General features: G+C 37.1%; 1 protein-coding gene across 1 annotated transcript; it reads left to right on the top strand.

Moving 5' to 3' along the window:
- Nucleotides 1-1,172: 1,172 nt before the first annotated feature.
- On the top strand, nt 1,173-12,616 carry LOC107083408 (long-chain fatty acid transport protein 1-like). The gene is made up of 14 exons (XM_015372608.1): nt 1,173-1,298; nt 1,392-1,564; nt 1,670-1,808; nt 1,891-2,146; nt 6,074-6,241; nt 6,764-6,833; nt 8,137-8,228; nt 9,466-9,575; nt 9,672-9,881; nt 9,958-10,084; nt 10,160-10,297; nt 11,925-12,089; nt 12,177-12,323; nt 12,413-12,616. The coding sequence occupies exons 2-14, from the start codon at nt 1,395-1,397 to the stop codon at nt 12,568-12,570; spliced, it is 1,950 nt and encodes a 649-aa protein (XP_015228094.1). The 5' UTR covers nt 1,173-1,298; nt 1,392-1,394; the 3' UTR covers nt 12,571-12,616.
- The last annotated feature ends 375 nt before the right edge of the window (nt 12,617-12,991 follow it).

Below are 12,991 nucleotides of genomic sequence, written 5' to 3'. Positions count from 1 at the left end.
CAGCTCCATGGTCTGGACTGTTTAGCAGTTTTCTCCACTGGTCTGGATGATTATCTGGATGCTTTGCTGTGCAAGGACATTTAAATAAACAATAATTAAATAACTTGATCCTTATGTTTGAACCAAGAACACATCTGAGCCGTTCAGACAGTGAAGGAAAACTGAATTTGATGAGTAAAAATTCTCATCCCTTCCTCTGAAGACAATATTCACACCTGTGATTAACTATAGGAACAAGAAGACAAACATGAATCCTTCAAATTTCTCCAGACTTTTTATAAACTGTCCAAGAGTAAATGATAATACCGTAAATAAAACTAGCAGCACTGCCTGAGGAAAGCATTTAGCAAGTGTGGAGAATGGATAATTTTGAGCTTTCTAGCATCTGAGGCCTAATAAAATAAATAATAAAATGCATGAGATCAAAGATAACTGTTTGAGATTTAAATGTGCATGTTTTGTTCCTGAAATGTAATTACAATTTTTTTTTTAATAGAAATTACTGTATTACCCTATATTATACATTTAATTATTATGCATTTTATGTTATGCTTAAATCTCCACTTTACTTACCGGTACTCAGATTTAAATTTTGAAAACATGCATTTATAGACGCTTTCTCCTGAGTTTTGTTAAGGCAATGTCCTCAATAATTCAGAGAGGTTGTATATTAATTCTCAATTGCCAGCAGGGAAGACGCCTCTTCTCTGTTACTGTTGCTTTCTGGAATGTTTTCACTTGTTCCAGGCCTTTTTGTCTCTTATAATAACAGGTTCAAATCTGTTGGATGGCTTCCTGACAGAAACTCCTGTAAAACCCCCACTGCCTGCTCTTTTGCTCCTATTTATTTCTATTTTTACATATTGCTACTTTTTTTAAATATTTATATTGATTTTTTTTGTCCCTCTCTCTATGCCCCCCCCCTGACAATCTGGGGACATGCCCTGTTTTGCCTTTGCATTTATCCGGGTCTGCATAAGAGTCTGATCTCATTTGTATTTATTGCTGAAGATTTATGATACATCTCATAAAATAAAAAAGTGTCTTGCTCCTCGTAAAGACACAGCTCCATTTTAGCTTTAGATGAACAACACACCCCGCTGTGACGCAGGAGCCATGAGTTGTAACCTGCTCCGCTCTCTGCTGTGCTTCTTATCAGGCATTTCATTTCTGACAGCTGCTCTGGAAACATCTGTTCGGAGCGCCTGCTGCTGCTCCCTCTCTGCCTTAATTACTTCTTCCACTGTTCCCTGATTCTTCTTCTTCTCAGTGGAGCTTTTTGTAAAATCACTGCACAGGTAAATACATTTCTATCTATTGTAATCTAAATCCCTTTGCCCCAGATTCCTCTCACGCTTCTTTAAACCCTGTTGTGAACTGCTTCTCTGCAGATTATGAAGCTGTGGATTTGTATGATTTTAAGCCTGATTCTTTTGGCTCTGCTGGGGTTCATCTCCCTCCCATGGTATTCCAGTCTGTTAGCAGGCCTGGGAGTCTTTGTGTTCTGGATGGGATCTTGGAAGAACCTTCATATTGCTGCATGCACTATTAAGAGAGATCTAATGTAAGCAAGTATTTGCTAGACATGTTTTATTAAACGTTTTACCCCTGTCTTTCCAATTAATGACTTTCCATCACTCCCTCTATTTTCTATTTTTTTGTTTAACAGGTGTCTGGCTGCTATTGTGCGAGTAAGACTTTCCATAAACAGAAATCTACGAAACAAAACAAGCATTCCTGCCTTGTTTGCTCAGAAAGTTCTGCAGCATCCAAACAAACCAGCCTTGATCTTTGACACCACAGGGGAGGTAAGAATACATTACTGACAAAAAAAAAAAAATTGGTAACTGAGAAAATGAAAGTGCAGTTTTCCATATTTGGTCCCCACAGGTTTGGAGTTTTCTGGAGTTGCAGGAGCGATGCAATGCTGTGGCTCACTGGGCTCTGGCCCAGGGCTGGGCTGAGGGAGATGTAGTAGCTTTATACATGGAAAATCATCCATCAGTGGTGGCTCTGTGGCTGGGGCTGGCCATGGTGGGTGTAGAAACTGCTTTCATTAACTACAACCTTCGACAAGAATCCCTGCTGCACTGTGTCGCTGTGTGTGGAGCTCGGGCCATGGTGTTTGGAGCAGAACTGAATGAAGGTAGGAATGAGGCATCATGTTAGACATGCAGCTGATATAAAAATAGGTATAAGGACAGTTTAAGAACATACAACCCATTTCTGTTCACTGCGCAACCCTCAACCCGACTATATGTCTTCTGTTTTAGATCAAATAAAATAACAATTATTTTTATTTGTTAAATTCCGGAGAAAATGTTTTTTTTCCAGGAATTTTTACATTTTATTTTTATATCTGAAAAGTCACAAGTTTAAATATACCAAAATCTTTATGTTTTTAAACATCAAAACAAACTTAGACAAAGTTTATTTATGTCAGCTTCGGAGTAATTGATAACATTTGAGTTAAATAAAATCCCAAATGTGGAGATATAAAAAATAGTTCTTCATTTTATGACACCATAAAAACCTTAAAAAGTAATAAAAACTATTAGATGAAAAGTTGGGAATTAACTAATAAAATTACTCTTACCAACATGACCTGAAAGGCCTCTCAGACCTTGGCTGTGTCAGAATGTCCGCCCTAACCCCTAAATCCCTCAATCACTATATAGAGCAGGGACTATATAATGGACTTCATGGTGATGTCAGTTAAATGACCGTTTGGACAAATGATCAATATTTTTCAATCCCCATTGGTCACATAACTCCACCTCCTTGCACGGTACGGTGCCTGCTCCATCTTTGTTCTTTCTCGCTGCTACAACAAATCCCATAATGCTTTGCAAGGAGACCTCTGGTAAAGCAAACTAGGATATATCTGTTCATCTAGTGACCATGGTTGCACACTACTTTTCAAGGTGCATTGTGGGAAATTTTGAGTCCCCTACTTTTGCATCCACTAGACATTCGGAAATTCATCTAAAATGGCATAAGGTTAGGAAGGGTATTTGGACACAACCATTATTTTAAAAACAATATGGTAAGCTGGCTTGCAATTCTCAAATTCACCCAGAGATCATTTTTCTGGAGGTGTGCTTTAGTTTGGTGATGCTAAAATGACTGTGTTTGACCACAATGACCATCGCTGCATTTGAGAAAAACTTTGGAACATTGTAAGGATGAAGTACAGAGGCAGCAGAGGATTTCAGAGAGTAGATGGTATCATGAGAACAGAGCATTTTAGGGAACTATGAAAGCAAAATCTGAAGGCATCACCACGAAGACAAAGCTCCAGTGTAAAACACACAATGACCTAAAGCACTATGTTGCTATGTTGCTCACTGACAGCTTCATCGTAGGTAGACATGTTTGTTGTGACTGTGGCCATTGGATGCTAAGCCACCAATGGGCAGAAGGTGTCCCCTTAAGACACACCCCTCTCTCATTTGCATGATGAGGCAGAAATGCATACAGAAATGTAAATACGACAGGCAGAAATAAATAGCATGGAAGAAATAAATAGGGTAAAACAAACACAAAGGAAGAATAAACCAGACAAAAATATTAGAACATGCACATAAACAAATGCTTAAAGAAATAAGTAATAAATAAATAAAGTTGAAGAATATAACAAGCAATAAATAAATAAGGTAATTATTACAAAGGCAAATAAACAAAGAAGCTAATTAAAAGAGATATACAGTATATCTATGTATGTCTCACTATATAATTTCAATTCTACCTACATTTATTTGTTTATTGTATTTATGGGGGACAATTAATTGTATGCTTATTTATTTTTGGAGTATTTATTTATTTCTGTATTTATTTTTAATTATGGCAGGATTGGTCCTCCATAAAGCACAGGGATGTAGCCAGAAAACTATTAAAGGGGTGGCCAGAAAGGGAGCAGTGTGAACTAAGGGGTGGCTGAGGGTAGAAATGTGTCAGATCCAATTCAGGGCCAATCTACAGCGCATCAGCAGACATAAGCACAAAATACGGATTTTCCAGTTAAGGACAATTAGATTTTCCTTAAGCCCTTGCTAATAAATAGACATACATATATCCAAATCCATACTCTCTTAATTAAATGTATATGGATTGTTTTTTTTTGGCTTTGAGTTCAGGGGAAACATTTTATGTATCGGCCTTTTCTTGCTGTGCATGTCCACATCTAGAGTTTAAGTATCCAGTTAGCTTCAGTTCCAGTTGGTTCCAGCTCTATATACTTTTAAAAACGGCTGAGATATAGTCATATACTTTTGTGAGAAGAAGAGGAAGTCCTCAGAAAAAAAGAAATATGGAATAGAGTACATTTGGGAGATTCCTGCACATACTGGATGAAAAGCAGGCCGGATGGTGAGTCTTTCTTTCTAGAAAAATTGCCCACTATACTTTAATTACTGATTGTTCTGCATAATACATATAATAATACCTACTAATGGGTTTTTCTCTATTTACATGAAATATTCTGAGAATACTTGAAGAAAAAATAATAAATTCTCTTCTTTCCCCATAAAACACAAATCTAGGTATAAAAGAGTATTAATTCTATATTTATCATTGTTAATGTTAGTATATTGCTATGAATTAATGACTGTTGTGTTTTTTTGTTTGTTTTTTGTTTTTGTCAGTTTATTATTAGTATAAGGATAATTAAATGTTAAATTAGTGAGAATGTTCTCCTTGGAGTATTACTGCTGCCACCCTGTGTTTTAGTGAGGAACTGCTTGTGAATTAAGTTCACATAGGATCAGCAGATAGGTGTGGCCACAGGGGGGCTAATGATTGCCTGAATGTGTCCATGGCCACACCTGGCCCTCCATGTAGCTCCTTCCCTACTTCTGCATCTCATCACATTAGTAAAAAAAAAAAAAGCCCTGGTCTCAACCCTATAATTTGTGGGGCAGAACTGGAAAGGTGTGTTTGAGAAAGTGGCCAACAAATTCCCATTACTTACATTAGTTGTGACAAGAGGGACGGGCCCAAACTCCAGCAGGCTAGTGATTATTTTTTCAGAAAACTTGTTTTCGTACTCCAGCTAGCTTAAAACAGAGAAGCATAGTCTGATTAAAAGACAGATAATCAGAATATAAGGTTTTGTGTTTCTATACAGCAGATCTAAATATCCCTTTTAGCTATATTTTAAGATAGAAATGTAAGACTGAATAACAAGTCCTCCCTAATAATTAAATCAATTATGTTTTCAAAGTGATTTTATTTTCTAATTTGATTCTAAAAGTGAAATCTCATATTTTGTATAGATCATCAAATGTAGTGTAAAAATATCCTCCTTGTTTAATTTAGATTATTTTCTAGCTGTATTTGTTCAGATTATATGAAGCAAATAATAACTGAAGCATATCTCTTTAAATTATAAATCTAATTCATATATTAGTTTTTTTTTGGTGTGTTTTTAAAATGGATGAACATTTAAATAATGGCTGGCCATATAGCTTTAAAATCTAATCTCTGATTTATTCCCATCTAGTCTAATTGATCTTTTTATTTCTCTCCCTTCAGTTTCCTGACATAAAAATAAGTAATAAAATATAATACATCTAAAAATCAGATTTTATTTCAGTCATCTCATCCGGGAGGTGAACTTTATTTAAAGAGTAACCACGTTGAAGCTGTGAAACGTTCCTGTTATACAATTATTATAATTATTATAAATTATTATAAAAAAATAACAATAAATAGTTGCAGATTGTGGTTTCTCACCATAATCTGACTGATCGATTATTAGTTCACATCAAAGATCAAAAAGTGATTAACTAATGTCCCTCTGAGCTGTGGAAGTTCAAGGAGTGGGAAAAAAAAGGTCTGGATTTTTTTTCCAAAATAAAATCTTTATAAACAAAAAAATAGATCTATAAAAATCAATAAAACATCCAGCACTAATTTAAATAGTGTTAGAATAAAACAAACTCCAGTTGTACCATAATGATTAATTCACGGCAGAAAATCCTATTACATCTGATCCTTTTTTGTAGCTTATTTTCCAGAGCAAGTGTTGCCCTCAATGCATTCTAATGCACACAACATGCTGTTGTTCTTTCAGCTGTGTCAGAAGTGGCAGGATCTTTACAGCCCGCCATGACTTTGTTCTGCACTGGTGAAGAAGAGAAAAAGGAAAAACCCTGCAGCCTTTCAGCTCAGAGTCTGGAAGCTCTGCTGACCTGTTCCCCCACTCACCCACCAAACTACAAGCTGAAGAAAGGCTTTAATGGTAACCTGCTGCAGCTTGTATCCTGCTGATGTATTAATGTGTGGCTGCAAATTCATAATGTTACTTCTCTTGTTATTTGATTGCAACATTCATTCCCCGCAGCAGGTCTTAGCCTGTCAAAAAAACACTCTGTCTTACGACCCTATTTCATTGAACTTATTTTAACAACAGGTCCCTGCACAAGACTGACGCAAAAGTCACAGCTAGTCAGTTATGCTGTTTTGTAACAGTAGATTTTTAATCCATTAAGCACTTTAAATAATTACTCTTAAGCATTTGTAATTGAAGCTCTCAAATAATCAGTAATTTTTCTCCCTTTTTATCACATTCCTGTGAGACTCTTCAAGTCTTTGCTTGTTCAGGCTATTAGGAGAAAAAGAAACATGTTTGGGGATGATTGGGGAATGTGGGTGCATGAATGCCATACACCTGAGGCCCTGTAAAACCCAAGAATAAACAGCAATGAATGAGAAAGCTGCATAATCCCTCAGCACAGTGTCCTTCTCTTTGTTTTTATCACAGGAAGACTTTTCTACATTTACACTTCTGGTACGACTGGAATGCCAAAGGCAGCTGTAGTGGTGCACAGCCGGTGAGTTTATTTCATTCAGCTCTACAAAAACCAGGATGTTGCAAAAGTTCTTAATAGAGGTGTGACAAAAAGAAAGCAGCTGCTGCTTTTCTCCACTCTTGTTTTTTTTTTACATTGGTGAAAAAAAAATCTGAAAAAATCAGATCAGACAAATGAAAATAAACTAGGTTTGCAACTAATTATTATTTTGCAAATCGATTATTTTTAGTGTTGCGCCGATGCCATTTTTTGGCCCCGATACCGATACCCGATACCTGGCTGTGCAGTATCGGCCGATACCAATAGCATAATAATGTAAAATAATTGCCATCATGGCTTTGTCAAGCTGCTGCCTACCTTTGTGAAACAGGAAAAAATCTAATACAAAGTGAATCCAGTAGAACTTTTTATTGCCTACCTGGAGTGGGTGACAATAGTTGAAGAAACTTATGGGTCTCAAAATGGTATCGGTGCGCTATTTGTTGGTACTCGCCGATACCGATAGCACCATTTTAGGGCAGTATCGGGGACCCGTCCGATACTGGTATCGGTATCGGTGCAACACTAATTATTTTGTAGATTATTTTTTTTATCGGATAGCAAAAGGTTCCTTAAAGAAGACTTTATGCAAAATTAAACCAAGTGTCAAGCTCAAGTGTCAATTAAACCAAGTGTCAAGCTCTATCCAGCACTCCTCAAGCACACTTGAGGAGTGCTGGATAGAACTTGACAGTATTTTTTATATAGTTTTTATATTAAATGCAAAATGTTTACACATTTTTTTTTACAATCTTGGCCTAATTACTGCTCTAAGTGGGTTGCTCTGTGAGCTAAAAACACATTTTAGAATCTCTACACTCCAGTTAACGATTAATCGATTACTAAATTAGACAAATAATTTAATAATAAATTAATCCCAATTAATTCGTTTAATTGTTTCAGCTCAAAAATTATCTGATCTACTGCATTAAAGTAGACTGCATTGGGCTAAAGTTGATTGTCAATAGAAGCAAAAGAATTAACCTGTTGATGCATTGCTGTAAATCGTATCATAACACATGGTAACTTATAGCCAAATTCTATTGGAATGGAGTGGAGTTAAACTACCATTATTGTTACAATCATTAGCCTTAAAACACCATCCAAATGTTGAAACAGTTTAGAAGGGACAAAATCCCTCTAAAAAAGACATGTTTGCTGCTGTAACTAAAACAAATGTGAAATAAAAGAGCCTAACTTGCCCTAATCGCTCTCAATTTACCCACATGTGTTCTGGTGGACAAATGGGGATTACTGGCCCTCCTTATTCCACCTTGTTTGGCAGTTATTTCCGTATCGCTGCCTTTGGTTTTCACTCCTTTGGTCTGCGTCCAGATGACATCCTCTACAACTGCCTTCCTCTCTATCACTCTGCAGGTAGGCCTCACACTGTTTGATCAACGCCTTTTTATTTTTATTTTATTTTTTACATATTTTTCTCCTTTTTTCATAAAACATTTATCAATACTGTTTTTCATTTAGCAGGGGGAAATCATTAGTTATAAAAGAAAAACCAGTTGCAAAGCTAGTTTTCTAAAACTCTTTGTAAAACTGTTTAATTCAATCATATTGAAGTGTTTTAAGAACAACTGACCTGCTCAACTTCATGCCTTTAGCATTTCAATTTAATTGAGAAAGATACCTAAAATGAATAATGATTAATACTGCAGGCAGAATATAGATTTAAAGTGGTTTTATTTTTATTAAAACAAGACATTTGATTTAGCTATGAAACAATTGAGCAAAAAAATCAAAATTGTGATAATTAATAACCAAAATTGCGATTTTATTTTGAATTTTTTTTGCACTAAACCAGAGCTTGTATAGATGTTTCACCCCAGGCTTTCAGTTTTTGAAAGCTTGCTTGCCAACAGTTCATTGTTGCAGGAGTGAACTATAACATTTGTGTGTAAAGGTGCATACTTCTACTATAATGCATGGATATGCATGCTAGCTGCAACTCTCTTTACCTTTCTGTGTGGTGACAAACCCACTACAAGTGTATTACGGCCACCTAAAGAGCTGGACTGAGAAATAAATTGTCTTAATCTTGTGAAATATAGTGTGATTAAAACTGAGTGTTGCTGTGATCTGAAAATTGTATTGTGTCAAATTGCAACTAAATGGAAAAAGCAATCAATTACCCAGCCATACTATATAATGGGACTGACATCTCTCAAAAAAGGATTTAAAGTGTCATTTAAAAAAAGATCACAGATTGTATAACTTAATCTTTTATATTTGATAGTTTTATTATTTATTTATTTATTTAACCTGTTAATTCTTTTATTAACAGAAGCATGATTACAATTTATTAAACCTTTCTATAATCAACCGATCCAGTTTTTTTGTGTTTTATGTTTTGATGATTAATCTTTATTGCTGTTCATGTTTCATTTCCTCTCCGGTTTAATTTTCTGTTTTTTTCCACTTAATATGAGACTTATATCATAATATATACTAATACAAAGCATTTAAATATAAAAAAAAAGTTAAAGAACAGATCAAAACCAAAAAGAGGGTATATATTTGTTTAGAGCCAGTCATGTTTAAGCAATCTCTTGGTTTGGGGTCTCCCATTGTTTACTCTATGTGTTGGTGTTTATGTTTGCAGGCACCATCATGGGTGTGGGACAATGTTTACTCTTCGGCCTTACAGTTGTAATCAGGAGAAAGTTCTCAGCCAGTCGCTTCTGGGACGACTGTGTCAAACACAACTGTACTGTGAGTGGATACTGCTGCTACGAGCTGGATGCCGGGTAATAGATTTTCTTCAGTAAACAAGTCTCCCAATGGGGCCTCTGTCTGTGAAACCCTTAGGTAATCCAGTACATCGGTGAAATCTGCCGCTACCTGTTGGCTCAACCCGTCCGCCAATCCGAAGCTCATCATCGGGTCAGAGTTGCCATTGGTAACGGGCTCCGTCCGTCCGTGTGGGAAGAGTTTGTCCGTAGGTTTAGGATCAAAAGAGTTGGCGAGTTCTATGGTGCAACTGAATGCAACTGCAGTCTGCTCAACATAGATGGCAAGGTGGGCTTTTATGCTGTGGTGAAAAATCTTGGTTATGCTCTAGGTCATTGAAATGTGTCCTATGTTGCCCATCCAGGTGGGAGCGTGCGGCTTCAGTAGCAGGATCCTACCTAACTTTTACCCCATTAGGCTGGTTAAGGTGAAAGAGGATGAGAAAGAGCTGCTCAGGGATTCAAAGGGACTCTGCATACCTTGTCTGCCTGGTAACACATATAACCCCCCACACTCACAAACACACACGCAGTTCCCAGTGATTAAATTTGCCTCTACTTGTGCAGGGGAGCCGGGTATGTTAGTGGGCCGCATCAGCGACACGGATCCACTCAGGCGGTTTGATGGCTACGCTGATCAGGACGCAACCAATCAGAAAATAGCTCACAATGTGTTCCAGATGGGAGACTCCGCTTATGTCTCAGGCATGTTTTATTCTGTCTATTTGTCAGTCTCTGAATATTAATGATGTCATGTCTGGGATCTGAATTCCAGCTTGGCTGTATTCAAACAAAGGCTCCCAGTGTGAGAAAGCTGGAGAACATGCTGCAGTAGCACGTATGGAGGTGTAAAGTCATTATTAGAAGGAAAAAGAACTTTTCATAAATTTCCAGTAGGCTACTGCTCCTTATAAGTGGCAACACCAAAGCATGTTTCATTACAGGTACTGTAACAGTGGTTTGTTTTTAAGAGCAAAACAAAAACAAATCCTGAAATATAGGGTTTCAATTCAGGAGAAAGAAAACATCAACAAGGCCACCTAGACACTAAGAAAGATTGTTCCAAATAATACCTGTATAATAAATAGAAATTTACGCTGGTATCAAGAGGTTACATTTAGAATGGATATTTATAGAGCTATTGTTAATTTAGTCCAGTTTTATATTTTCAGGCTGAAATTACATCTAAAAGCCTCTGGGTTTATTTGTTAAAAGAAAGGAATACATGATGTTTCATTGACTTTTTAAATCCCGGCTACTGAAACAGGTTTGAGTTTGTTCTCATTAACACAAATGTGATACAGGAGGCTCCTTCTCTTTACATAATCAGTGATATATTTAGCTGGTTGTAATAAATGGGTGGAGTCAAAGTCTGCTTTTCATTAAAAATCCCTAAATGTTTGCTATGATGTTTGAACAAAAGCAATGAGGTTTTTGAGTTGTAATCATAAATTGCACAGACTCCAGAGGTCATAAACAGCCTGCAGGCGATACTTTGGACACCTCAGCTGTAGTTTGTCTGCGGTCCTGAGGCCCCTCTTATGCTTTCCTCCCAAACAGCATGCCTCAATGCCCTCCTATTGGATTTAGGTCATAAAACTGTGATGTCCATCAATAAGTTTAATGTCCTGAAGTTCCTGAAAGATCCAATGATGATGCATTTGCTGTGTACTCTACATACACCTGCAAGGCTTTAGAAAAAATATGGACCCACAAACGACACAATCCTCCTCTGTATTTACCAGATACACTTTTCCAATTTATTCTCAAATGCACAAAGCTCATTATTAGGCTTTTTTTGGGCAAATTGCCTGGTTCCAGTTGAAAAATGCAGCTCAGCTAATTACCTGCTGGCTGTGGATCTCTAACAGTTAACTCTGTGTGCTTTTACCCTATTATTAGTCTGGAGACCGGACATCGAATACCTGAGACTTCTGCTCTATATTCTATCATAGTCATCATCCAGGAAAGAATACAGAAAGGAAATAGCAATCAGAAGGATCTGATCACTTTGAAATATAAGATATAAATGTAATATTTTGTAAATTCACTTAAATTTGAGGGTTTAAGTGATTAAAAATCATGTAAATATAGAATGACAATAAATCTATAAATCAATAGAAACCAAAAGCATTATATTTATTATATTTAAAAAAAATTTAGTATGAGAATTTGGCACTACAATGAAAGATGAATTTATTCAGCAACAGTAGTAACATCAAAATATGGGAGGGATCTGTGTTCCTGTGTATTGCACCACAGCAGTAGGCGTATCTGTTTTCTCCTTCTAGGATAAGTTATCTGACTACTTTGAGCATTTTTTGGCCAACAGGTGACGTGCTGGTGATGGATGAGTATGGCTACATGTATTTCAAGGACCGCAGCGGGGACACGTTTCGCTGGAGAGGGGAGAATGTTTCGACCACAGAGGTGGAGGGAGTCATCAGTGGGCTGCTGGGACACACTGATGTAGCCGTATATGGAGTGCCTGTTCCAGGTATGAATCATATAACGGTATCCAAATTAACTTAAACCTGAAGACTTCTGAGCCGTCTCTCTCAGCTACCACTCTGTGTTTGAGCAGGCGTGGAGGGCAGAGCAGGCATGGCCGCCATCGCTCACACAGGAGGAAGTTTGGACCTAAATGAGTTTTTGAGTGCTGTACAGAAAGCACTTCCCTCCTACGCGCGGCCCCTCTTCCTGCGAATCATGCCGTCTGTGGACACCACAGGTTAGGCTGAAATTCAGAGACTGAATAAAACAAAAAAAAAACAAAAAGAAAACAAACAGTTTCATTTTTTTCCCCATTTTCTCTCCCAGATACATTTAAAATAAAAAAGACACGTCTGCATAAGGAAGGCTTCAAACCACAAGACAGAAGGGAGGAGATCTATTTCCTGAACAGCCGTGCTGGAAGTTACGAGCTTGTTACTCATGAACTCTATAAAGCCATCATGGCGGGTGAAGTTCCTCTTTGAGACCGAAGGACACGTATAACGCATAATATGCTGCAGATTTTATTTTCAAAAACAAACTCCCTGTTATATGGAAACAAATACTACAATTCGAATATGTTTTGTTGAACAAATAATGCTTTTGTGTTCTTTTGTACTATATCAATAAAATATGTTATACATACATTGGTGTATACAATACTTTCTCCAATAATAAAACCAGACTCTTTCAGGATATTGTCGCAGATGACTGGCTTGAATTTTCATTCCATTCCCCTGTCTAGCTCCGCCCATTTTCTTATCACCGCTCATCTGTGTCATATGCTCCAGTCTCTATTTAATCTGCCTCCTTCCAGTCATCAGTGCCAGATTATTCGAGCCCTTGGTGAGAGTTCTCTAGCATACCTGATTGTGTTCTCATTGCCTGATCCTGACCCATTCTGCC

Source organism: Cyprinodon variegatus, unplaced genomic scaffold, assembly GCF_000732505.1.
Source record: "Cyprinodon variegatus isolate N-32 unplaced genomic scaffold, C_variegatus-1.0 Scaffold74, whole genome shotgun sequence".
Lineage (NCBI taxonomy): Eukaryota > Metazoa > Chordata > Actinopteri > Cyprinodontiformes > Cyprinodontidae > Cyprinodon > Cyprinodon variegatus.
The sequence above is the reverse complement of the archived record's forward strand: the minus strand, read 5'-3'. Positions and strand labels throughout refer to the sequence as shown.